Raw genomic sequence first — 25,039 nt, 5'->3', positions numbered from 1 at the left:
TAGGACTTGCAATTAATCACCTCGTCCAGCTAATAAGTGAACCGATCGATCAATGTTGAATGAGCCATAAGGCCTTAGCCTTTCAACCTTAATTGATCAACCAACGATAGATTCAACAAACTATTTCTAAATGAAGAAGTGGAAATAGCATATTAGTACATTAAACTTTTATCTTTATCAAAATAGTACGACATACCTTGTCTCCATGTTCAATCCCGAGCAAGGTTGCTAGTTCATATAAAAGCAATCAAACTTATCCACCAGTCACTAAGGTTATATGAATTGAGATCACAGTATCAACATCATTATGCTCAGATATTACCTTTTGGTTAACAAGTAGTAATGTCCTAATTGCGACCACTGGCAATGCTATACACCATACAACGTGACTAATTATGTGGCAAACAATTGTGTGATGCACTAATGTTACTAGTGCATCGAACTTCTTACTTATCATTTATTCAATATCCTCGTGTGCAACCAAGAACAACTTCTCTTTGTCATTTATCACGGAGACATCGAATATCCTGCCTCCATCCTCTGCTAAAATATGTGAACCTGAGCAGTTTAGCAGCTCTTGAGAGGATTTTATGAGTTCATCTACGGTCTTGGGGATCCACAACGTTGCTCCCTCTTTTCTTTTCTCTTTTGGATCCCATGGGTGGAAAGGAAAAACTGTGCATCGTCGCCGTGGCTGTATTATGCCTGAAAAATATCAAATGCAAAGAAGTTATTTGCAAATTGTTAGGATATCGGTTGATGTGAAATTTTAGGTCTGCGAAGTATCAGAATAACAAGCAGTAGATAGACATTTGTGCTCTCTAGAGGATGAGAATAGTATGGTATACACATTCTAAGAGATATTGCACAAATATTGAAATTCCGGAAAGGTGGACAACTTGCAAAGAGGTCTAGAGAACAAAATGAAATTTTGTCATTGATCGAATGGATGATGTATGAAGCGATTGGAGAGTATGCTTGGTCAAATAAGTAAAAATTGGCCACAGGTAATCAAATGGTATCTAAAAACCATGGAATGGAGGGTTTGGCATAAATTTTTAGATTATAGATCCAAAATAAAACAGGATCGCAGACAATTTATTAAAACAGACGAATAATCTTTTGAATACATGAAAGTTGTCTGCACAAGTATTTGCAGTAGCAGTGATGTGTATACCTTGATACTCTTGAGCACGCCCAGGAAATTGTGTTAGTTCTGCCTTTTTTGCTTCTTCCAACAGCATCATCATCGTCACGTTTCCAGTCTTTAGGCCCTCATCTAATGGAGAATTTCCCCATCTGTAGATTTAGTTGTTTTTTAGAAAAGTCTACATCGCATAGCCCACAAAGACAATTTAAAGGAAGATTTTGCATGCTTGGACTAAGGATTTTTCATATAGTCACCACATGAAATCATATAACCTAGCATATCTAACAATGATGGTTTAGTTTACTCTGAATAAGGATCATCAATTTCTTGCTTGAAAATCAAAGTGCTTTGCTAGTACACACTAACGAAGAAAGTGCTTTAGTTTGGATTAGGGAATAAAATTCCAACATATCAGTATTGAATATGTGTATTCCTAAGGATGGGCATAAAATTCCAAGCTCATTTTGCAACCAAGAATAGTAAAGCTATAAGCTATTCCCTCAAAGCTGATTAATAGCAAGTCCTGTGAACCAAAAATGCAGTCAATCGTTTACTTATGCATTTTTACAATGTTCAAGGAATTCAAACTCTCTAGATTTGTTTTCATCCCTTAAGCTAACGCTTTGTTCTTAAATACAAAGTATTTTAAGTAGCCTATTCTATAAAAAAACAAATAACAAGTAGACAAAACTTGAGGACGCTGTATAGGCTGCACCCATTTGAAACCAAATTTAGCTCGAGAGACAACTATCACTACCAAATATGGAAAGGAAAAGAAAATTGCCACACCCATGTGGTATTTGACAGTTACATGGCAGGTACACCACTCCAAATACTAGTGGTCTCTCTAAATAAAAAAAAAATTAATAATGCACACAAAGGATTGAAGGTTGAGACTGTTAAGTTCAAGTTCAAGAGCAAGGAGTTCTAAAGTAGGATCAGATCAAACAAATGCAAGAATGAATCTAATATTGTGTTTTTACAGCTTACCTGTCAACAGCAAATACACTTGCCCCAGCATCTAAAAGCATCTTTGTGATAGAAAATAACCCTTCAGCAGCAGCTACATGAAGTGGTGTGCGGAGATCGTGATTCTTTACATTTGGATCTGCTCCATAGGTCAAAGCCCTTCTGACAAAATCAGTGTCTCCCCTTGCAACAGCTGCACAAAGATAGTTACCAGCCTCTTTGAGACATAGCTTCCCCCCTTTGCTGAATAGTAAAGAAGCCACCCTATCATGTCCCTGCATAGTGGCTTCTAACAACGGCGTGTTTCCAAATTTATCTGGTCGGAAGGATCATGATATAATCCTAGTGACTTGAATCTATTGTCCAAAGCAAATTCACTTGTATAAAAGCTAAAATAAGCTTACCCATGAGGCTGACATCTACGCCTTCTTGAATGAGGAATATGGCAATATCTTCATGACCTCTTGAAGCCGCAAGATGCTGAGAGGGAGTAGTTTTAGTGTTAGAAGGCGATGCTAGCACTACCAAGTAATGTAATGATGTTTAAACTTCAAAAATGACATTATAATTTTGAAGAGCAAGCATGTAGTTTCAGTAGAGGAGTCACTTATATAGTTATATGACAATTGAAACATGGAGTTTACTGCCTCCATTTATTAAGATATTCTACTGGTGCCTTTTGTGGTTTTAGGTCTAGCAGTAACAAAAACATTTTGTTTTGTAAACAAACTGAGTAATGCATGTGAACCATAATTGAAATTGAGAGGCTGAGAATGTTTTGTGTGACGCTAATGTGGGAAGCATATTCCAAATGTTCCCTAGTTTCATACCAAAGGTGAACAACCATTATAATCTGTCTTTTTAGGATCAGCTCCTCCTCTGACTAATCCTTTTAGATGATTCAGATCCCCATAAGAAGCAGCATTGTTAACCCTCAGAGCAATTTCAGCTTCTTGCTTCCCAATATGAAAGGTGATATCAGAATCCAGTTGTTTGATATGGTGATTTGAATCATTTACCTTCAAAAATTTTAACAAAACAAAAATGTGATATTAGAAAACAGGTAAACATTACAAGAAGGTTCTAGAAAGCAACTAGTCTGAGTTATGAGCACAACAAAGACACTTTCAAGATGGCAGAGAGTCTACCTCAAGATTTCTCAAAACTATCCTACCATCCACAAAATACATATCTAGAATAGTTGTTAAAGCTTGCTTATCAAGACGCATTAGTCTACATAATTCAGAGACTCGAACAGTATATGGCTGAGGGATGTTGCAAAGTATGGCAACTTCACCAAATGAGCTATAAGGCTCCAATCGTAGTGGTGGTCCATTTTGTCCAATCTCTATTCCTTCCTGGTGTGAAATAACAAAAAGGCATTAGGAACATATATAAGAATAACACAGTTCGATCAATTAACTATAAATGGTGCAATCACTAATTGGCATAATATCAACTGAATCACCAAAGGTGCCAAGTCCATAGATTCTATAAGCCAACATGTATCAAATCTATGTGATGTTAAATCATTCAAAATATTTGCACATGCTAGACACAAAGTAGTAAAAGTTACTTGTCTTTAGATTGTACGTAATTAGAGATCTTGGTCCTTCATACAAATTTACAGCGATATTGTTTTATAATAAATAAAATTCTAGCAGATTGACAATAAAATAGAATATGATGCTTACCAAGACACCGTGACAGACAAAATACAGTTGATCAACTGGATTGCCCTGTTCTAATATCACTTCACCAGGAAGGAAAAACTCCTCCTGCAGCCTAATTACCTGCCACATTAGATTGCTGAATTAGAAACTGCCATACTAAAGTGATCTTAGCTTAGGATCTTATAATCAGATCTTCTGTTCTAATCCTCTGAGTCTTTTGGCATACCCAGATAGCATAGGGGCCTTCACAATCTATCATGTGCTGGTTAAGAGATTAAAAGCATGAGGATTTAGTTAATACTAGCTCTGTAGTCAAGATAGAAACATAAGCACAGTCGAATTCGAATTTGTCCAGAAAGCATCAACTTAGGCAAAGTTAATGAGTGATGCCTTTGTAAGAAAACACTAATTCACAACCTCTTGACAGAATGTTTAGCAGCTATTGATGTGGTATATCTTTATAATCTTGTGCTTTATAGTAATGCCATATGTACTGAGGTACTCTTGGAAACAAATTTTGGTATGTGGAGTTTGCATGTGGAGTCCTCTGAACAGGGGACTGATGTTTACGATTTAAGAGCAACCAGATATCTGTACCAAGGTTGTTCCCTGATATTGCCTGAGGGAATTTGGGTCATATAATATTCATTTGGTGATGAGTTGTAATAATCCCATTTTTACCAAGTTTTCCAATATTTAGGTAGCAAGTATTCAACATGATAAGATGGGAATCTACATTTACATGAATGATGCATTCAAAGCAAAGAATCTTCATCTCATGAAGGCCATACAAAAAGAAATTAAAACATGACACAAGTAAAAAAATGGTATATATTTCCTGAAGAATAAAGTTGAAGACTTACAATCTGATTAATGAATTCAGCTGAGCAACCCCTGAAAAGTGGAACTTGTTCGATGTGGATTTTGTATAATGTTTGAGAAATCTGGAAAAGGAAAAAGTTGCTTAGTATTACATATTTAAGGTGCCATTATGCACAATGCATTGGGAGAAACCATTACTCTTTATTTTGTACAACTATTAACAAGGTGATGACAAGCTAGTATGCTAGAACTTTATACACTAAATAGCGCATTACCATAATTTATAGCTACAAGACAGAAAATAAATGTAGCAGATAAATGATGAGGAAATTGAAGTCCTATGACCACATATACAGTATGGTCCTAGGAATTATGTTACTCGCCTTAGCACGAATTGAAGCAGGTAGTTCTTGGATTATTGAAGCATCAGTTTGGCTACTCTCGTACTGCAGCCTCACATGACTTTTTATCTGGTCACGTATGTCTTTATCTAATCTGTTTCTGTTCATGTACTTAATAAGATCCTTCATTTTATCTCTGAATTTTTCAGTCTTTGATCCTTTGACAATTAGTGCAGTCATATTACCAAGAAGGTATGCTCCCAGAATCATATCAAAGGAGACATAAACCATTATAAATATCATTTCTCTGAGGTTAACTGCATGTATATCTCCATATCCTACCGGCAACAACACACGAAAAAGAGCATTGAATAAAAGTAAAAAATAATTAAACAGAACCAAAGGAATCAATTTATATGATTGGTAATCATATATGAACAAATAAGACATGGATGATGTATGGACAATTAATGTTCATGTCTGAAGAAAATATATGACGAGAAAAACAAGACTATGCACAATATCAGATGCCTACATTTATTCAATGTTTCCATGCAGAAAGATCTTTGCTCCCAAAAGTTTTGCTGAATTGAAACTCAAGTTGCGCCGCAGCAGAACATATTCAAGTTTGAATATCTAGGGGTGTCTTTATAGCCACATGTTTCTATGTTATTTATTTATTTTCATTCATAAAGATCAAACATCAACTAAGAATGATCATTACTTCATGAATTCAGTACTTTTAGTTCCTCATCATCATCAAGCCATATTTATTCCAACCATTTGAATTGGCTAAGTCCATCTTATTTCTCTATTGAGTTCTACGTACTGCCTATATTGATAGAATTATTCAAATCATAAATCATTTTTCATTATATAAATGAAGTATCCTTTGTAATTACTCTTGCTCTTACATCTTCCACACTAATTGTTTCAACTCTTCTAACTATAAATTTGTTTGTCGCCTATGAACATGTCCATACCATCTCAATCTATTTTCTTTCATTTTACAATTTTGTCTAGTTCTAGAATAAATCATTACAAGTTTGAAACATTACTAGTTCTTCAAAAAAAAAAAAAATCACTAGTCTTTCTCCTGTTGACCAATTTTAATGCTGAAAAGAATGATAACTTGACATTTACCACATAAGGATAGGCAGAGTCACTGTGCGGTAAGCAGGAGAGGTTCTAATGGGCATAAATGAAGCTCTTTGTGCTTGTGTCACATTGAATTGGTATAAAGATAAACACAAAGCGCAAAGATCCATTTTCTTTCACTGTAAATTAATTGGAAACAACCTTTCTATGTTCAACAAGATAAATCTGAGTAACCTAAATAGGCTCTTTGTTTCTCCAAGAAAGTCATAGTTTAAAAGGTGAAAACTACAGATCAGTGTCACTTTAATCAGCTAAGAAAATGTAGGTTTTTATCGTCCGAAATGTCAGAAGAGAAATTACCAACAGTCACCATAGTTACTATCGCAAAATATAGTGATGTAATGTAGCGTCTCCAAAGATCAATCTCTCTAAAATGTGAATACTTGTAACCACCCATCTGTAAGCTGCCTATCCATGTATAGCCTTCCATAGATTCAGGTAATGTCGTTGCAAGATAATAGAAAATACAGGCAGCTGTATGAGTGCAATAGAGCTCCACTACTAAAAGTTTGACGATTCTTGTGAACAAGTAATTGATCCGGATATCCTTCTCCAGCTTCTGAAAAAAATCTGTAACTCTGCATGCTCGAGTTAATCGAATCCACAAAAGATATCTTACTATTTCTTTACTTCCAGAAGCCTGTATGGTCAATCAATAAATTGATCTCAGTATTAACATCCATGTACTTTATTGGCTTGAAACTTAGAGAGAGAGAGAAAAAAAAATATACTCCTTATGCTCTTTTTTCACTTGTGCCAAAGTGGTAATTTCCCAACATAACTAATTTGGCTGTTTGGTAGTGCAAATTTGTTCAGGTTGTACAAGTTAGTTTGTAGTACAAATATAACTTTAGAATAAGAGAGATGTTTTATGTAGATGATATTTTATGGAAATCCAGATTGATTAAGAATAGCTTAATTGTCTGAGTAATTGATATTATGAAATGATATAAAACAAGCACTACAACCAAATGCCATTAATAATAGTGTGTTTAATTCAAAGGAATAGTTATTCCTTACTCTATTCTAAGAATATCTATTTCTTACTCTATTCTATTCCTTGTCAGTTAGAAAACTAAACACACAAATTCAAATGAACCATCTATTTTGTTCCATGAAAAAACTAAGGAATAGATATTCCTATTCTATTCCTTGTCAATTCTATACCCTATAAAAACTTATTCCATTTCTTATCAACTTCATTCCAAGAACCAAATTTACCATAAATTTCTTGGTTTAGTGGCATCGTTTTGCTTAATGCTCTAGATCTTAATCAATATTCAAACAAAAGGGTCTGTAAGCTACCGAAATAAGATTTTTAAATCCCCTTAATTGTTTGGTAAGTCAACTTTCTGTTGTTTTTCTTTACTAAGGTTCAAAATAAAACTAAACCTAAAGTTTGATCTTCATGCAGTTAAACTTTTGCTGGTTCATTTATCGCCATTAGGCATGCAAAACAATTAATGAACTAATCGGCTGCAAATATATCACCTTCGAAATATCTTGAAAGAAACAATTTCATTCTGGAAATTTAGGAATACCTTGTAGATATAGTCCCATGGGAAGCAACCGAGCAAGTCAAAAACAAAGCTCGATTTCACGTACCTGAATCACGAAATTTGGGAATACAACCCTTACAGTCAATTCAGACAATTCAGAGTGAGAAGAAGGGATGAGAGGCGAACCGGAGGCCGATATAGGTAGGATCGGAAATAATGCGGTAGGTGTGGGAGTCGCGGAAGGCGAGGCGAAATTGGACGAAGATGTCGATGAAGAAGGCGAGCTGGCCGGCGATGTCGAGGACGTAGAGGTTCGTCGGGAGCCCGCGGAAGAAGCCAAACTCCATCGGGGTGAAGAAGGAGGAGTACACCGCCCAGAGGAGTATGAACTGAGTCCATAGATGGTACCACCTGCGCCACCGACGCCGCCGCCGCCACCCCCGGCCGATCGGGATGTCCCGGCAATCGACGAGGAAGAAACCATTAGACACGAACTAAAAACAGTTGAGAAAAATTCTACTTTGCGCCTTCCTCCTAATTTTATTCTAATCTTTTCCTAGAAACAATCACCCACTATCGTTTCAGAATTTTTCTTCCCCCATTTTCACGACTGAAACGGAATCAATTTACAAAACCAACATGTTTTTAAAATTCGAAACATTTTTAAGATTTCCGTTTTCGGGAAGAATCTAGAAATTGAAAATAAAACTATTAAATATATCTTACATATTACATCAAATTTGGATCGATTCACCAGTTTCGAATCAAAGGCTATCATCGGTAAAATCGCAATCCCCTGCCTCTCAAATATTCAGCATTTTTAATAAATTCTAACATAATGTATTTATTCTTTTTACTCTACTATTCAAACTTGATTAAATATTCACTATATATTTACTCTTTTATTCGAATACTATTCGCATATTAAAAGTTGAGAACAAATTCTTCGTGTGACTCAAATGGGTTTCTGGTTACCTAGCACCATGGGCCCTAGACCATAGGCTGCTGAGCAGTTCAGCCCGGGTCCGGTTCGCTAACTACCACCGACTCCAAGAACTGTGGCCGCTCTGCAAAGACGACTACTGCGTCATTATTCCCGTGATTCGCAAGTACGGATCAGTGAGTCCAGTGCCCATCGAGATCCGGATCAGATCTCGATGAGTCCAGTGCCCATCGAGATCGATCAAAAAGAAAAGAAAAAGGTTTTAAAAAATAAGGATAAAACAGTAGAAAAGCGAAAAAATGAGGGAAAGTTCTAGTATCGGTTGCCACTTAGCGGTTGTCTGGATCGATCTGGAACGGATAACACTTACTGGTTCTCCTTATCGATCAGGAATCTCTCCGGCCGTGCTCATCGACATCGATCGAGAAAAACGAAAAGAGGAAAAGAATGGGGAGTGGGGGTGGTGAGGAAACAAAAAGAAACAAGGGGAAAGGCTTTTGAATCGAATAGCACTTACTGGTTGTCTGGATGGATCACGAACCGCTCCGACAAATTCTCTGCCCCGGCGGTGGTCCGGCCTAGGAGGAGGGAGAAGCGAAGGTCGGGCCGGAGGAGGAACCCGAGGCCGCGGTTCCGGCCCGACGACGAACCCATCCGCTCCTCTTCCTCCAACTCCTCCACCTCGTACTCGATCCCGTGGTCGTCGACGCCCTTCGACGTCTCCCCGCGAGGCATCACCACCGCACCGTCATCCTTCCGTCTCCACCGAGACGTGGCGGCACTCTCCGCCTCCATGGTCGTCGCCGGATCGATGCGTTCGATCGGAAGCCTTCGGGAAGGGAGAGGGAATGATTAGTGCAGCCGGGAGTTCAAAAGTTGGAGGGTAAATTTATAAGCTCGCTTGGGCGACAAAAAAAAATCTCAAATAATAATTTATTAATTTAATTATTTTATCTCTTTTTTTTTACATAGACCCTGACAGGGCAACAAAATGACCCGAATATTTTTTATTTTAAAAAAAATACTAATTTTGAAATGTTTTAGTAACGACAAATCTAACATTATTAAAATGACTTTTTAAAAATCTTAAAATTTCTATAAAAAATTCCTAAAATGATGATTTACTGATTTCCTTGTCAAGAATTTGATGCTTTTTTTATTGAGGAATGATATTCTTTTGATCTATAATTCTCTGTTCATGAATCAATTCCTTAGGAATCTGCCCTCCAAATAATTCTGGTTTTAGTGGAAAAAGTGATTATACAGTACGGCCAATCCATTTTACAGAAACACCTAAAAATTTTAAATAATTATATGAATATATTAAATCACACAGGAAAACTACTTAAGAGATATAGCTAAAGCTGTTTGAGAAATATATAAAATAAAATTTCTAGAAAAGATAACCTCTTTCCGGTGGCTAAGAATAGAGAATGATAAAGAAGATTAAGGTGTTAGATTCTGATTGTGAGAGAGGGAGAGAAAGACATATAAGAAAAGTATGATGGTCCAAAAGAAAAGAAAGGGGTGACAAAGAAAATGAAGGTGAAGGTTAGGGCTGGGTCGGTACGGTATATCGAATTTTACATACGATACCGTATACCGTACCGAAAATTTCGGCATAAAAAAAATCTATACCGTTACCATACAAAAAATTCGGTATACTGGAATTTCGGTATACCGAATTTTCAGTATAGTATAAAATGCATACCGATCAAAATGTTCGGTATATCGATCATACCGATCATACCGAAATACCGACCGATCATACTGATCATACCGATCGTATAAAAATGTTCGGTATACCAATCATACCGAAATACTGTACCCAATATCAATTTTAAAAATAATAAATAATTTATAAGAGGATATATAATAGGTGTTTCGGTATATACCGAAATACCGAAAAATAATAATTTCATATCGATACCGATACCGAAAAATTCGGTACGGTATTATACCGTATCGAAATTTTCGATATGGACGATAAATATCGGTATGGTATGTGCGGTATACCGAAAATTCGGTATTTTTTCCCACCCCTAGTGAAGGTTGTAAAGTAGTGGTTGAAAGGTATTATTCGTGAAAGAGATGAATCATATTGCAAAAACTTATTAGGGATAGATGTCTACAATGGGGTTAGGTTTGAGTTTGGGAGAAGATGGAATATTAAGTAGGGCTGGGTCGGTACGGTATACCGAATTTTACATACGATACCGTATACCGTATCGAAAATTTCAGCATAAAAAAAACCTATACCGTTACCATACCGAAAATTCGATATACCGGAATTTCGGTATACCGAAAATTCGGTATACCGAATTTTCAGTATAGTATAAAATGCATACCGATCAAAATGTTCGATATATCGATCATACCGATCATACCGAAATACCGACCAACCGATCGATCATACTGATCATACCGATCGTATAAAAATGTTCGGTATACCGATCATACCGAAATACCGTACCCAATATCAATTTTAAAAATAATAAATAATTTATAAGAGGATATATAATAGGTGTTTCGGTATATACCGAAATACCGAATAATAATAATTTCATACCGATACCGATACCGAAAAATTTGGTACGGTATTATACCGTACCGAAATTTTTGATATGGACGGTAAATATCGGTATGGTATGTACGGTATACTGAAAATTTGGTATTTTTTCCCACCCCTAATATTAAGGGAGTTATTTTGTCATTGTCCTTTACAAATGGCGCTAAGGAATGAGATTTATAATATAGAAATATTATAAAAAATGATTGATACTTTTTATTTTGTTCTTTGATATTATTTTTCTCTTTTTACATAAACCATTAATAATGAATGAAGTATATTCAGAAGTTCAGTATTTGTAATTAAGATTAATCAAATATTCACAAGTTCTAACTTGAGCTGAGTTCAACTGTTGTAGCATGTTAAAAAAATTAAGTTTGAGTTAAAATGGTTGCCTACAAGTATTCGTTGTAAATATATATTTTATTCAGTTTAATAGAGTGCTCATTAGTAGAGGTGTCAATTTAGACGAGTTAGATGAGTAAGATGAATTCGAGTCAAATTAAATAAGGATATTATTAAAAAAAAAAATTCAATCCCGATCTGAATCTGAATCTAACTTAAAAATCCTAAACTTGAATCTAGAAAACTTGATTAACCCGGCTGACCCAATTAAAAAAGATTTTTTACTATTTTTCTTAATTATTATTTACTTTTATCTCAATATTTCATACCATACTACCTTTTGTTATTTTGTTATTGATGTTTTAAAATGAAATTTGATTTAACTCCCAAAACTTCTAAATTTTAAATTCAGGTTAACCCAAACTCTCCTAATCTTAACTCCTCCAATCTCAACTCGAAAACTCTCAATCCTAATTTGATATTTTTCGTGTTAACTTAGATTGAGTTCATTTTTTGACATCCCTACTTGTAGGTATATATAGGAATGGATGCATGTATGGGTTGTCTTAGATATAGTACAATCATTTTTATTATCTATACAAGTTTGGTTAAGTATGAACGGACATGAAGTGAAAGTGCTGAATTAAAATCGGATTAAAACTAAATAAAATCCAATGAGTAGCGTGGAGATAAAAAGTATATTAGTCTAAATCAAGATTAATTTGGACTTAATTTGATAAATTATGATTGAACTAAATTTAATTGAGTTAAATCGATTTAATTGATTTAAAATGAGTTAGGAATTTTTTAAATTAGTTAAATATATTTCCTTCTCATTTTTTTAATTCTATTTCACGTATGTAACCTCGCCCTCAGAGGTCTAGTTGTCAATATGGCTACCCTCGCTGTCACGACGGGATCAACATGTCCTCCACGTCGACGTACCCTTATGGATTAGGTTAACTCTAGAGGCGAATAATTGTGGATTGAGGTCTTGCGTGAGATGTTTGAGCATGATCTCGTACCGTGTTCATAGACCAACTACCTCTATTTTATTATCAATGGCATACTCTCTAATACTATGTCACGTGGCCAAGCCTTCTGTCATAGCCCTCAAATTTCAATATCTATGAATTAGATATCATCACTGATAAATTAATTTAATAATTTCATAAATAATAAAAAAAATTATTAAATATAAATTTAAAATTTGATGAAATATAAGGGAAAAAAAATGAGATGATTATGTGCTCATTCCAAATTGATCTCGGACCTCTTCTATGTCAGACTTAGCTAACTCAAGATTAGCTCAGTCATCTCTAATTGCTGGATTCATCCGCGCGGTATATACAACTTAAGGTATCAAAATTTATTTAAGCATATTCAAGGATAGTTATTTAGGCTCAAATTGGGATGATACTTATCGAAGATTCAATCAAATTAATTAATTGTACGTGTTATTCAACTCAATAAAAAAAATTATATGATATGAAGAGTTAAATTAACCTTTTATATAATTAAATTGTAATGTTTTATTTTTTTAACATTTTATTTATGTTAATTAAATTGGATAATTGGCTAATGTCTTCAGCTCCACAATTATCCAATATCATCCCTTGGATCCTCAATTTGGTTCACTTAAACCATCACCGGTTCGCACAGTGAGCACGATCCGGTCTAGGCATCGGCCAGCAAACTCGCTTATTTCATTGGTCGGCTCGGTGACCTTTTTTTGTCTCGACCATCCACAGAATGCTGGGACTCCCCGACCGTAGTCGTTGAATTGCTGTCCGGCGATCGCTAGGGTTCCTCCGCCGGCCTCGAGTGCCCAACCATGGACCTCAAACTTCTCCTCTTCTTTGCTCTCTCCCTTCTCTCTGCCACTCGCCGGTCAATCGCCGGTAAGTTCGTCATCGCAAGATGAGTCTCCAGTCAACCTTTATCGGCTGGATGGATCGTTTTATCGTATCTTTCACACAAAAAGATAGACGGAACTCACTTATATCTCAAATTGGCTTAGCCTATGAATTCTCTAAAGTTTAATCGGAGGAGTAACCTTTGAAGATAGTACTGATTTGTTTCTAATAACATGTAAGGAGCGGACACTTTAGAGTCAGTTCCAGATCTGCAGAGGGAGATGTACCAGAATATCGAAAGTTACCCTTGCGTGAGGCTTCTGAATCTTTCTGGGGAGATTGGTTGTTCTAGTAAGTGGGAATCATGTATTACATACAGTCTGTGTTGTTTAGAGAAATTACTGTTTTATGTTGTTAATTCTCGCGTGAAATTTTGCACATGCTATTTGAAGAAAAGGATGCCATGATTAATTGTTCTCATACACGGGTTGACTAATTGGCTTTACATTTTATACAACAGATCCTGGTCTCCGAAAGGTAGTTGCTCCCATTGTAAGGCTCAATCACAGCGATGAGGACTTGTCTTATCCATCAGCTGTTTTACTTCCCATAGAGAAGTTGGAAAGTTTGTTCCAACGGTATGATGAATCAATTGCTTTAGTGTGCTCTCTCCATGTTCTGGATAGGCAAATTAAGTTCAAACAATTTTGATGCTAGGCCACCATTTCTATGCTTTGCCTCTTAATAACTTACCTCCTCTATTATCAATTGCTATTGTTTGATTGAAGGCATGATCTTAGGGTTGCCTAGGTGATGTTTTATCTTAATGATGTTACTTAAAAATAAATAATTTTAATTAGTAACAAAATACATGTTGCAATTTCAATATGTTTAAAAAATGCCACATCTAAAAGTTCAAGAAAATGCTTGTTTAGATGCATCCAACTTCCAGTCATAAGGTTCAGTTAAGTGCTCCTAAAGTATTGTTTGTTGTTCCTACTGAGTCTTATCTTAGTTATTGGCTATATTCCTTTTGCTACACTAGCCTATTGCTCTATTGTTCTCCAAAGGGCAATAATAAAATGTTGTTTTTCTTTTGGAAGATGACCTTTTATATATTGCACCCTCAAGTTGATAGCATGGACATGAATTTATTTTGTGAATTAGGAGTCCCCTTCCTTAGAATTGTGATAGACTTCCACCAAGTACCCTTTATTGGGTGTAGTTAGTTATCATTTTAACTGCAAAGATATTAAGAAGTGAATGTAAATAAGAACATATACAAGATACTTATTTTTTCTCACACTTTTAGTCACTGGTGGCACATGACTAATTATTTGTATGTGTCAAATGCTTGATCCTTGATTTGCCTTCATTTTTTGTGATGTGACTTAATTTTGCTCATATGGCTTTTAATTATATTTTAGAAGTTGTGACCATGATTAAATTTAACCTTCCCACTTTCCTAGTTTGTGAAGTATTAGAAGAATTATAATGCTGCTTGGATTCAACATTAACATTGTGTGATTTAGGATTTCTAAAGATGTTGATTTTGCCCATAAAATTGCTGGTGTTTTGGTTGAATCAGATGGGCACCCAAGCAAGTCAACAGGTTTTATTCCCTCTAAGAAGCAAAAACTTTTCTATCGTCTAATTGTTTACAGAGTAATGGGGTGTCAGGGTTCCTCATTTACAGGTTTCTCACCAGATGAAAAATTTCCACAAGCTGCTTTTGCACCATACAAAAATCATAACTATGAATGGAATGTTGATGTGAGTTATCTATTATGAACCCCAAATTACTGATGTTTCAGAATTAAATCTTACCTTTTGTTCTTGTAGGAAAGATCTAATTAGTGGGACTTGTAATTTTGCAGGGTTCTGGCATCATGTTAAATCACTACAATTTTCCTGTGTTTTTGCTATCTCCTCAGGCCAATGCTATTGTCCAAGAGGTAGTTTCTTTATCTTGTTAAATCAATAAGGTAACTATGACCATGTAGACTGGACATAATTGTTGTTTCTTTATTATTACCTTACCAGAGTGTTTTGCATAGGAAAAAAAATCTTGCCTAGGCATGTTAATTGCTTGATATTCTCCCAACATTGCTTCTCTTGGTTTATTCTGAATTTTTTTACCACTGTCATCAAAAGGTGCTTGAACAAACACCTAAGTATAAAATCAAGTGATGGCCAGTTAAAGCATCTTTAATCTTATAGGTGGGTTGGCTTCCACAGTCATTGCTTAACATCTGTTTACCAGTGTTACATGAGTGCCCTACCATCTTGGCACTTGGATGTGAAGTAGAGCTACACAAGTAGAACTTCTTTGTGAATGACTAGCTAAGCTATTGTAAAATATCCAAAGAAAGCAATACTTTATATTTATTTTTTAATAACATTTCACAATCAATACATCGTTTCAGAAACAAGTGATGATGTCTTGGCGCAACTATGGAGACATTTTTTAGCAACACTACAATTCTTCTAGCTCATTTGTTTCTAGGCTTCTCTCTCTTCTTGGGTACTCTTCTTTTCCTTTTCAAGGGTGTTACTTTAAGCAAGAACATAAAAACTCAGGAATCATGATACAACTCTCTAGCACCTTTTCCATCTTAATTGACAATTCAGTTATCATAATACAAATTGACCAACATCACATGATATACTAATGAGTTAACATTTCTGATATTGTTAATTAATTGTCATCTTTTTAATCAGCATGGCTGTAAAGTTCTTAGTCGGCATATAATAATCAACTCGCTCTTAACTATGTTGTGTCTTGGTGATTCTCTTCCTGTTCGCTCTAACTTAAAAATGAGTGCTGTCTTCTACGTAGGCAAGTGCCTAGGTTAATAACTTAACATTGCATAGCCTAATTGGCAATTGGCACCACAAAACACCTTACCTAATGCACATTAGTAATTTTTTACTTTCCATTGTTTGGTTTTTCTTTTGTATTATGTTTGTTGCATCACGCAGTTGGCTGTTAAGAATGCTGAGGAACCTGATTCGTATAAAGTACACGTTGCTGAATTTGACTTGGTCATGCAGGTTTAAGTTTCTTGCATCTCTATAATAGGTGTTTGGCAAAGTCAAGACTATTTTGGTGTTGAAACTGATAATTTGTTTACTATGCAATTTTCTTTTGTTAGACCACTAAGGCACACACTCAGGATTCAGAATCTTGTTTGAAAGAACAATCCTGTCTACCATTAGGTGGTTTCAGGTGAATTTTCTTATCGATCTGATTTAGTTTCTGATATTCTTCATTGCAAATAATTATTTTTCTCTCTTATGATGGGACATTATACATTGATGGAGGAGGATATAATCATGATTGTTTACTATTGTCATATACATTGTCGTTTGCTCTTGCTCAATGATAACTATTAGAATAGATAGTTAAGTCCTATGCCATTTGTATATTATTAGCTATTATGTTCAAGTCTCATATAGATGAGTGTAACTAAGTCCTATGCCATTTGTATATTATTAGCTATTATGTTCAAGTCGCATATAGATGAGTGTAACTATTCTCTTGATAATTGAATACAAGTTCTTCTTTCCTCTTTAAGTCTAGGTAGCAGCAGCGTAAGGTTGTCCTGTTTCTTTTCCTTCTGTCCTTGTTGGGTGGGTGAGGATGATCTTGCAAGTGTAAGCTCCTTTTTTCTCTCCAGACAGGGAAGGAAGGTTAAATTTTGAAAACCTTTTAATTCATGGTGCCACATTGGTTTTCTTCTTTTCTCGATATTAGTGCATGGTTTTTTCTTCTCAATTGCTTACGTTTGTAAGATGAAAAATATTTTCCTTACTAATGTCAGTGTTAAATTTGTTGTGAACTGTTTCAATCTTAATTTCATCTGTTCTTTTATCTTCTATCTGTTGGTTGTTTAACTGATCATTTCTAATTTAATGATCTGTTATCTACACTAAATGTAAGCACAATATAATGGTAAAGGGACAGGGATTTATTTGTCTTGTTCCACTATATTGAATGTAATTCGTTAACTAATTTCGCCCCAGTTTTTTCAAAATTAACTTATATGTGCACATTAAATATATCCAATAACCACACACAATTTGAATCACACTCCTGCTCTTCCTATTTATTTCATGGATTAATAATTTACTTCTGAGGTTTTATTCTTATGTTTTTCTAACTGTATAATGAATGTTTCTGGCATCTGAAGGGCAGTGTATGGTCTTCTCTACCACCAATAAACATCTCTTCTAAGGAGCCTCCTAAACCTATTATAATGGTGGTGGCATCTCAAGACTCTGCATCTCTTTTTCGTGACCTAAGTATTGGTGCAGAATCTTCTATCTCAGTGAGTTACAGGCCACGGATTTGCTTATACATTTTGGTTGACAAAGTTTTTCTATTTTACCTTTTAAAATATTATGAAATTTCCGTCAATGTTGCAATTCATTTGTGTATGATGGTAGTTGATTCTTTGGCTATGCATAGGGTCTCATCGCCTTGCTGACTGCAGTTGATGCTCTTTCTTATGTCAATGATCTAACTGAGCTCAAGAAACAGGTACCTTATATTTTGTTCACTATTCCTTTCATGTCTGCACCTCCCTCTTGTTATCTGGGATCTTGATGCATATGTTTTCATATTCTCCTACTTAGAAACAGTCATTGATTTTAGCATTACAATACACATGCATTGTTCTATAATGGCAATAATATTGAATTGTCCCACATCTATATACTATGGCATTTCAAGCAATGGAGTCTAACCCATCTGATAATCTGATTTTCCAACATTAATAACTTGTCTGATAATCTGATTTTCTAACATTTTCTTAAGCTAGACTATACAAAGAACTCTGGGGGTTTGAGTATGTTTATTGCTCTGAATGAGGACTTGTTCCCCAAATCTTCTATTTTCAGAGGAAAAATATGCCTTCCACTTTTTATTTTGTCTTCTAGAAAACTGATCTATCTCAATGTCATGTGGCCATATTACTTGTTAACTGTGATGTAGTATCTCTGTTCATGTTGAAGCCTAAAACATGCCACCGGCGGATGGCATACTGTGAATTTCTCATATAATAAATGATCAGCATGAAAGTCATATGTTATAAGCAGCGTGAACATTTAAATATCAATACTTGCTTTGATACAAATTATGCAATGTTTGCTACTTTCACAAAGTGTTCTTAAGGGCGCTGGATACAAGTGTTGGGTGTAACTTACAATCTAGAAGTAAGCAGTTTTTCTAGGCTTTTAGCTCATTGGTGTCCTGAAGTGGAATGCATTGCCATTGCATAACTTGTGAGTAGATTTGAATCAAGAAGAGTCTTCACTCGTAATGGTCTTGAGTTTACATGTTGGGAACCAAATCAGTTAACATGTACTGTCATGATTAAACTGCTACTTATATTGGAAGCAACCTGTTGAAGAATGCAGCATACTGTTTAATTTTGATTTTCACTTTATAAGAGATGGATGAGTTATATCTAAGAAGATCACATTATATTTCTCCATTTATGAAAGTTTTTAAGATTTCACAGAATCTTCTTTTCCAGAGGGAGTGTTGGACTATTCTATATTACTAGTATTTTGCTGTTCTTTGCCTTTTGCTGATGTAGAGAGGACTCTAGTAATTAAGGGGTCCAACAGACATATCCATATAATTGAAAATAATGAGTATGTTATACCGATTGAACATGTGAAAAAGGTTGAAAATTTTGCTAGTAGTTTCATTTAGCCATTTGATCCAATAGTTTTGAATAAGGACACAATCCTAGGTATAAGTGTTAGGCTTTGGCTGGTGTGTGGATGTCGTAGGTGCTGCACCAAGTCATAATGTTGAGTGCAAAGAAAAAGGAAAATCAAACTAAGGGTTTCTTTATTTTACCTTTTGAACAATTAGGTACCCCAACTGAAAGTACCACCCTGCTCAATCTTTTAAAATGTGAAAAGTTGGTACCTCCACTAGACATTCTGATGGAACTTGTTGGAAAACACCACATAGTGATCACTTAGTACTATGCAGGCTGGCATCATGGCCCCATTTCAGGTTATTCCAATAAACAGTTATTGCGCTATGCTCACAATATATTAAAATTATTTTAAGATAGGTTCAAAGTTTCCACAATAAATTTTGGCACATGCTTCCCATGTGGAGGGGCCAACTGTCATCTTACACATGATCATCCCCCTTCAAGTGGCGTACTTCTCCATTTGGCAAGTTCATATGTCTCTTTGTAGAATTTACATTCTCATTTGTGTGAAGCATGAAACACTTCTTAAATTATGTGCTTATTTATTGCTATATATGCCACACACTTGAGTTACTAGTTATCCTCATAATGAATAGATTAAGGACACAGGATTCATTTAGTTTCTTATATTTTATCGTAAAGCCCTAATGTTGTGGATCAACTTACTAGTATACAATATCTGAGAGTTATAACTTTTGTCATCCTATATGTGCTATCCTCCCTTGTGTTTTTAGATATTCACTTGTTAAAGACCAGTAGAACTAATAAGCCATATTCAATTGTGCAAAAATGACAATAATAAACTTTCAATTAAGTGCTTTTTTTTGTCATGCAAGCACATTGCTTTTAGATATGTGTGAGCAAAACAATATCACTTTGTATAATGATCTTTATCTTACTACAATTGTATTTATCAAGTTTTGATGATATATGTTCATGTAGCTTGTTTTCATGGTTTTCACTGGGGAAGCATGGGGATATATTGGCAGCAGGAAATTTTTACTAGAATTAGACATGGGAACAGCTGCTGTCAATGGCCTCAACGGCACAATGATTGATCAGGTAATTTTTTAATGGCCAATTTTTTTACATTTAATATATCTTAGATAAGTGATATGCATGCTAAATCAAGAAGTCAAAATGCTAGGCTGTGATGATTAGATTCCAATTGTTAGACCTGTGGATGTAATGGTGTTTTCTTAGGAGTTTGGCAATGTGTCACTATACCATGTATTTTTCAACACTGGAGGGGAGAATCAATCAGGAAATATAACTTACCACCGTCCAGCAGACTTCCATGTAAATCTTTGCTTTCAATGCTTTGAAAATAAGGCCAGACTAGCCAGAGCAGTTGGAACAATCTTAAATTTCAATTTTGATGTTCACCTCAATTGCTGTATAAGTACCAAGTCATATCGACACACAGTTGGTCGGTGTTAATTTGGCTTGCTTTCCTTAACTTCCTACTATTGCAGAGTCTCATATTTTTCCTTCTCAATGGTATTGGTAATCTACCTTGTAAAATTTATATGTGAAGGTTGAATTTTTAACATATCAGATTTCTTTGCCTTTATCATCTATCAGGACCAACTTGTTATGTAGATTTTAGTTATTGTCACTCTCCATTCCTTTATATTTATAATTCCACTGTTGAAAAAAAATAAAGCAAGCTTTAAATTCATGCTGTATTAAAAATTAAAATGTGTTACTTATTTCTTCTGAATTTATAATTATAGGTCTTGGAGATTGGATCTGTGGGAAAAGGCTTGGATCAAGGTACGAGTGCCACAACCTTTTATGCACATGCAGGAGGGGTAAGAGTGAATCTTCACTGTCCCACTAGTTTTCTCCTAAATTTATAGATCTGGCATCATTTACTGATTTGTGAAGAGCAAACAAGTTGTTTTTATGTATAAGCTGCTTCTTTGTCCTGCTTGGGGATTGGGTCTTAAGCTACTCAAGCTTGCCAAATTTACATTTTCATTTAAAGATAGGTCTATAAACGCACATCATGGGATCAGATTGTGATACTGTGACATCCTACATCATAGTTGAACAAATTTTCAAAATTCATCTGTGTGTTGTAAAATTGAATCCTTTCCCTACTACAGGCTTTGAGAGAAATTGTCATCCAATCAAATTTTAAATAATGTTAAATTAGGCAAGAATTCTATGAGTCAGTAATATAAGCCTTGTTTGTGCACACTGCCGAGGATTTTGCATGCATTGATTTTTTTCCAATGAAATAGCATTACATGGGAAATACCCGTTCTGATCAAATTAATGACGTGATAAAATATCTGGAATGTTTTTGTAGTTTTATGATGCGTTTGTGATGCCATCAGAAATTATGCTTATCTGACACATGTTATCTCTCCTCGTGTACTTTCTTAACCATCAAATCTTTTGACAAGCATTTTACTGTTGATCTACAGAATTCTTCTGTCACAAAAGATATGCTGGAGGCCTTGCAAAGTGCAAGTGACTCACTTGCTTCAGACAATGTTAAAATCAAAATGGCAGATGAATCAAATCCTGGCATTCCACCATCTTCACTGATGGCATTTCTGAGGAAGGTTGGTAACAATAGAGTCAAATTTTGTCTGTGGGTGTCTTGCAATGTTAAACTCTCTAATTCTAATCTTCAGCATAGATAATCCGATTTAGTATTTTTGCACCACTCGCTCTCCTAATTTCTTTTAGATTTTTATGCAGCTATTTGATAAGTTCTGATTCCCTATAAGATTTGTATTAATAAAATATCAATAGCTATGTGCTTCTTGCGCCAGCAATTTGTAGATCCTTTTATCATCTGAAATTTAATGGTAATTTGGTTGTATAGGAAATAGGTACTATTTCAGAGTTGGATGTTTGTGGTACGAAGGTTTAGAAGACTTCCTGCTCGGCTGAATTGATTTTTGTGGCGTATGGTAGTAGCTTAGGTTTAAATGAGCATCTCAGTTACTAAGGGTTGCTTTTTTCACACCACGTATCTTAGTTATTCCAAATAGTTGAGACTTGTAACTTGTCTATATATAGTGATCTAATTCATGACCAGATTGATGAAAGCAGTGTATATATAATAATTTAGATCATTTAGTAAGAACTGGTGTTCTTGTATTTTCTCCCATAATATATATGAAAAAGCCAATCTAAGTGTTTGACTGAAATCTTGTTGGATCTCTTTGCAGAACACAACAGCTGGAATTGTCCTGGAAGACTTTGATTCTTCTTTCACAAACAAATTTTATCATAGCCATCTAGACAATCCATGTAGGTTTATTTGACTTGGAGTATATTAAATTCACCTATTTATTATGTAAATAATAAGCTGCTCTCATAATTTTATGCAGCAAATATAAATGCAACCTCTATTGCAGCTGCCGCTGCCTTGGTGGCACGTTCATTGTATATCCTTGCAAGTGGTGACAAGCAAGTTAACCTCATGTCACTTAATTCTATAAAAGTGAATGTGTCCTTGGTCGAAGAATTAGTGGGATGCCTACTCAGTTGTGAACCTGGCCTTTCATGTGGCATTGTGAAAAACTTCATTTCTTCTAGTAACAATTGCCCAAATCATTATGTTGGTGTTTTCCTTGATTCCCCCAATACTCAATCCCCTGAATATGCTGATGATGTTTCTCGATTTGTATGGAATTTTTTGGCCAATAAAACTTCTCTAGTCAAGGACAGCACAAATTCCTGCACCAGCAAGTGTGATAGTGTTGATGAAGTTTGTGTTGGAGCTGAAACTGATGGGAATGGAAGATGTGTTGTATCTACAACCAGGTAGTTTACTTTCCTTGAAGGTTGTTTCTGATTCTTTACAGCTATTACCCTGAATTGATGTCAGGCAAATATAGTTTCTAACTTTGGTTTAAATTGGTTGAAGACTTCTTGATTAACAACAATGAGTACTAATGTTTGTGACATCATCATCATCATCATCATCATCATCATCATCATCACCCATCTGTGTTTGTCCTAATTGAACTTAGCTATATAAAGTTTATCCCTTCACTTATTAGTTTCAATCACTTACCCCAAATGCTCAAATTCAAATTATAGTAGCTAATTTATCTAAAAACTTTGTTAGCACAACTTACTATGTGAAATTAAACTGGGATGTTACACTTTTTATTAAATCAAGCACTATTTTCTTTGGTCTCCTTGTACAATTCGAGTTTCTCAATTGTTTTAGGAGTATGAGCTTTTATTAGTCCATCTGTATTTGCTACCTTTAGCCAGTTTATGTAGGCAAATTCATTTGTGGATAAGAACATATCTAATTGACTTCTAATCAGAAATCGTATATCTGCTTAAAAATAAGGGTTGAAACGCAAGCATTGGCATTTTCATGATGCTATTTTGCAGCGTTGTAAAAATCCAGACACAGCAGTTGCTGACACTAATTTTGCATCATTTCATATGAATGCTGGTGCTGTGTCAGAAAGGATGCTTTGGCTAACCAAACAAGGCGCTTCATTAAGCATTGTTAATAATTCTTTGACACGACAGTTTTTGACGCCAATGCGCAATGCAAAAGTGTCAGTGGTTTTAATTGCCAATACATATATGCGTCAGCAATCAAGAGAAAAAAAGCTGTTGGTAACTTATTCTCCTGTATCGAAGGATCATAAATCTGCTAGAAAATGATACCTTTCTGCAATGTTGATTTTCTAAACAATAACTGTTTTGTACCTAGTGTCAATTTCACTTTTGTTTTTCTGGGGATTCATTTTTGTTGGTTGCTTTTATCAAGTTCATGTGTTCTTACAGGTATGTACCTGCTTACTCTACCCGACTCGAGCTGAAAGATAATTCTTGGCATGTCATTCCTGTGAATTCATCTGATCCCATGGGATCTGTTGATCCTATATGGACAGAAAGTTTTTGGAACACTATCGGCCTGCGAGTTTACACGGTGCAGAGCTCAACATATGACCGGTTGATCCTTACTGTCGGAGTAGGTATTACTGCTGCCTCTTATATCGCCACGATCATGACCAAAGCTTTTCTTGCAAAGGCAGTGAAAATTGATTGATATCTTTTTTTGCTACATCATTTCCCATGTTCAAATAGAAATCAAGGGGGAAGCCCTCGTTATTCCCTCACCCTCTCATCCTAAAAAATTAGCGCCTTCTCTTTTTCCAACTTCTTTATGTCTATTTTAAAATGGGAGAGTTGGTAGTTAACTTAAGTTTGTAAAAGTGCAATTCCCTGGTGATCATGACACTCAGAAGTTGCTCCTGAAATGTATGTTCTATAGCGACCAAGTTCTTTTTAATCTTCTTAGGATTATTTATAATTATCTTAAATGGTCATTCAAATAGACTAGTTATGTCAAATAACTTTGTTAAGGTACTGACCCTTACCTCTCTGTATACTGTTTTTAATGCACCAAATCTGTTTCATTTTTTTTTATAAAAGCTGTTGTATGATGCAAGAGTTTACCTCTAGCTCTATCGGTACATGGAAAACATGGGCTAGAAATAGAAATGGTTTATTTGATTTGATTTTATAACTGGAGGGTAAAATGATCCATGCTTTAGAATCATTTTTTTATTTCATAATTAAAGGTTCACTTGGAAGGCGGAATGAAATAGAATGAGAATGGTTTATTTCCTCCGTAATTTATATCTTTATATATTTGCGCGTTCATTTATTCATTTCATTCTATTCCGCTTTTATCACAAATAAAATTACTTGTATTTGACGAGTCAAGCGAATGCATTAGGTTGGTCCATTTGGGTGGACAAGTCGAGTAGGTTTGGTTGGGTAGCATGAATTGAATGATCGAGTTGGGTCATCCAAGCTAATTAGGATGGGCTGATCGGGTCAGGTGAATTAGATGGAATTGATAAAGTCAATTGAGGTTGTATGTACTAAGAAATGAATCAAATACACAGTGTATTGAACCAATGGTATCTTCGGCACTTTGAATCAATCAAATTCCAAAGTCAAATTGTTCATAAG

General features: G+C 35.1%; 2 protein-coding genes across 2 annotated transcripts; one reads left to right on the top strand and one right to left on the bottom strand.

The window, feature by feature from the left end:
• Positions 1-19: 19 nt before the first annotated feature.
• On the bottom strand, positions 20-9,372 carry LOC141847846 (potassium channel KOR1-like). The gene is made up of 14 exons (XM_074735933.1): positions 9,073-9,372; positions 7,799-8,023; positions 7,655-7,718; positions 6,414-6,753; positions 4,998-5,293; positions 4,656-4,736; positions 3,814-3,912; positions 3,268-3,477; positions 2,950-3,138; positions 2,524-2,599; positions 2,141-2,435; positions 1,178-1,299; positions 197-705; positions 20-87 (listed from the first exon to the last, which is right to left on the bottom strand). Exons 1-13 carry the CDS (start codon positions 9,348-9,350, stop codon positions 458-460), a joined length of 2,523 nt encoding a protein of 840 aa, XP_074592034.1. The 5' UTR covers positions 9,351-9,372; the 3' UTR covers positions 20-87; positions 197-457.
• A 3,850-nt stretch (positions 9,373-13,222) lies between these two features.
• LOC141847386 (nicastrin) lies at positions 13,223-24,350 on the top strand. Its single transcript, XM_074735427.1, has 16 exons — positions 13,223-13,370; positions 13,566-13,676; positions 13,846-13,963; positions 14,858-14,937; positions 15,022-15,098; positions 15,203-15,280; positions 16,308-16,379; positions 16,481-16,554; positions 17,524-17,656; positions 17,797-17,868; positions 20,006-20,125; positions 20,800-20,877; positions 21,499-21,639; positions 22,255-22,336; positions 22,417-22,852; positions 23,843-24,350. Exons 1-16 carry the CDS (start codon positions 13,304-13,306, stop codon positions 24,105-24,107), a joined length of 2,004 nt encoding a protein of 667 aa, XP_074591528.1. The 5' UTR covers positions 13,223-13,303; the 3' UTR covers positions 24,108-24,350.
• Positions 24,351-25,039: the final 689 nt, after the last annotated feature.

This window comes from Curcuma longa, chromosome 16, assembly GCF_044706935.1.
Source record: "Curcuma longa cultivar G26 ecotype Majalengka, Jawa Barat chromosome 16, ITB_CL_G26_1.1, whole genome shotgun sequence".
NCBI classification, from domain to species: Eukaryota; Viridiplantae; Streptophyta; class Magnoliopsida; order Zingiberales; family Zingiberaceae; genus Curcuma; species Curcuma longa.
This window is presented reverse-complemented; position numbering and strand designations above follow the sequence as displayed.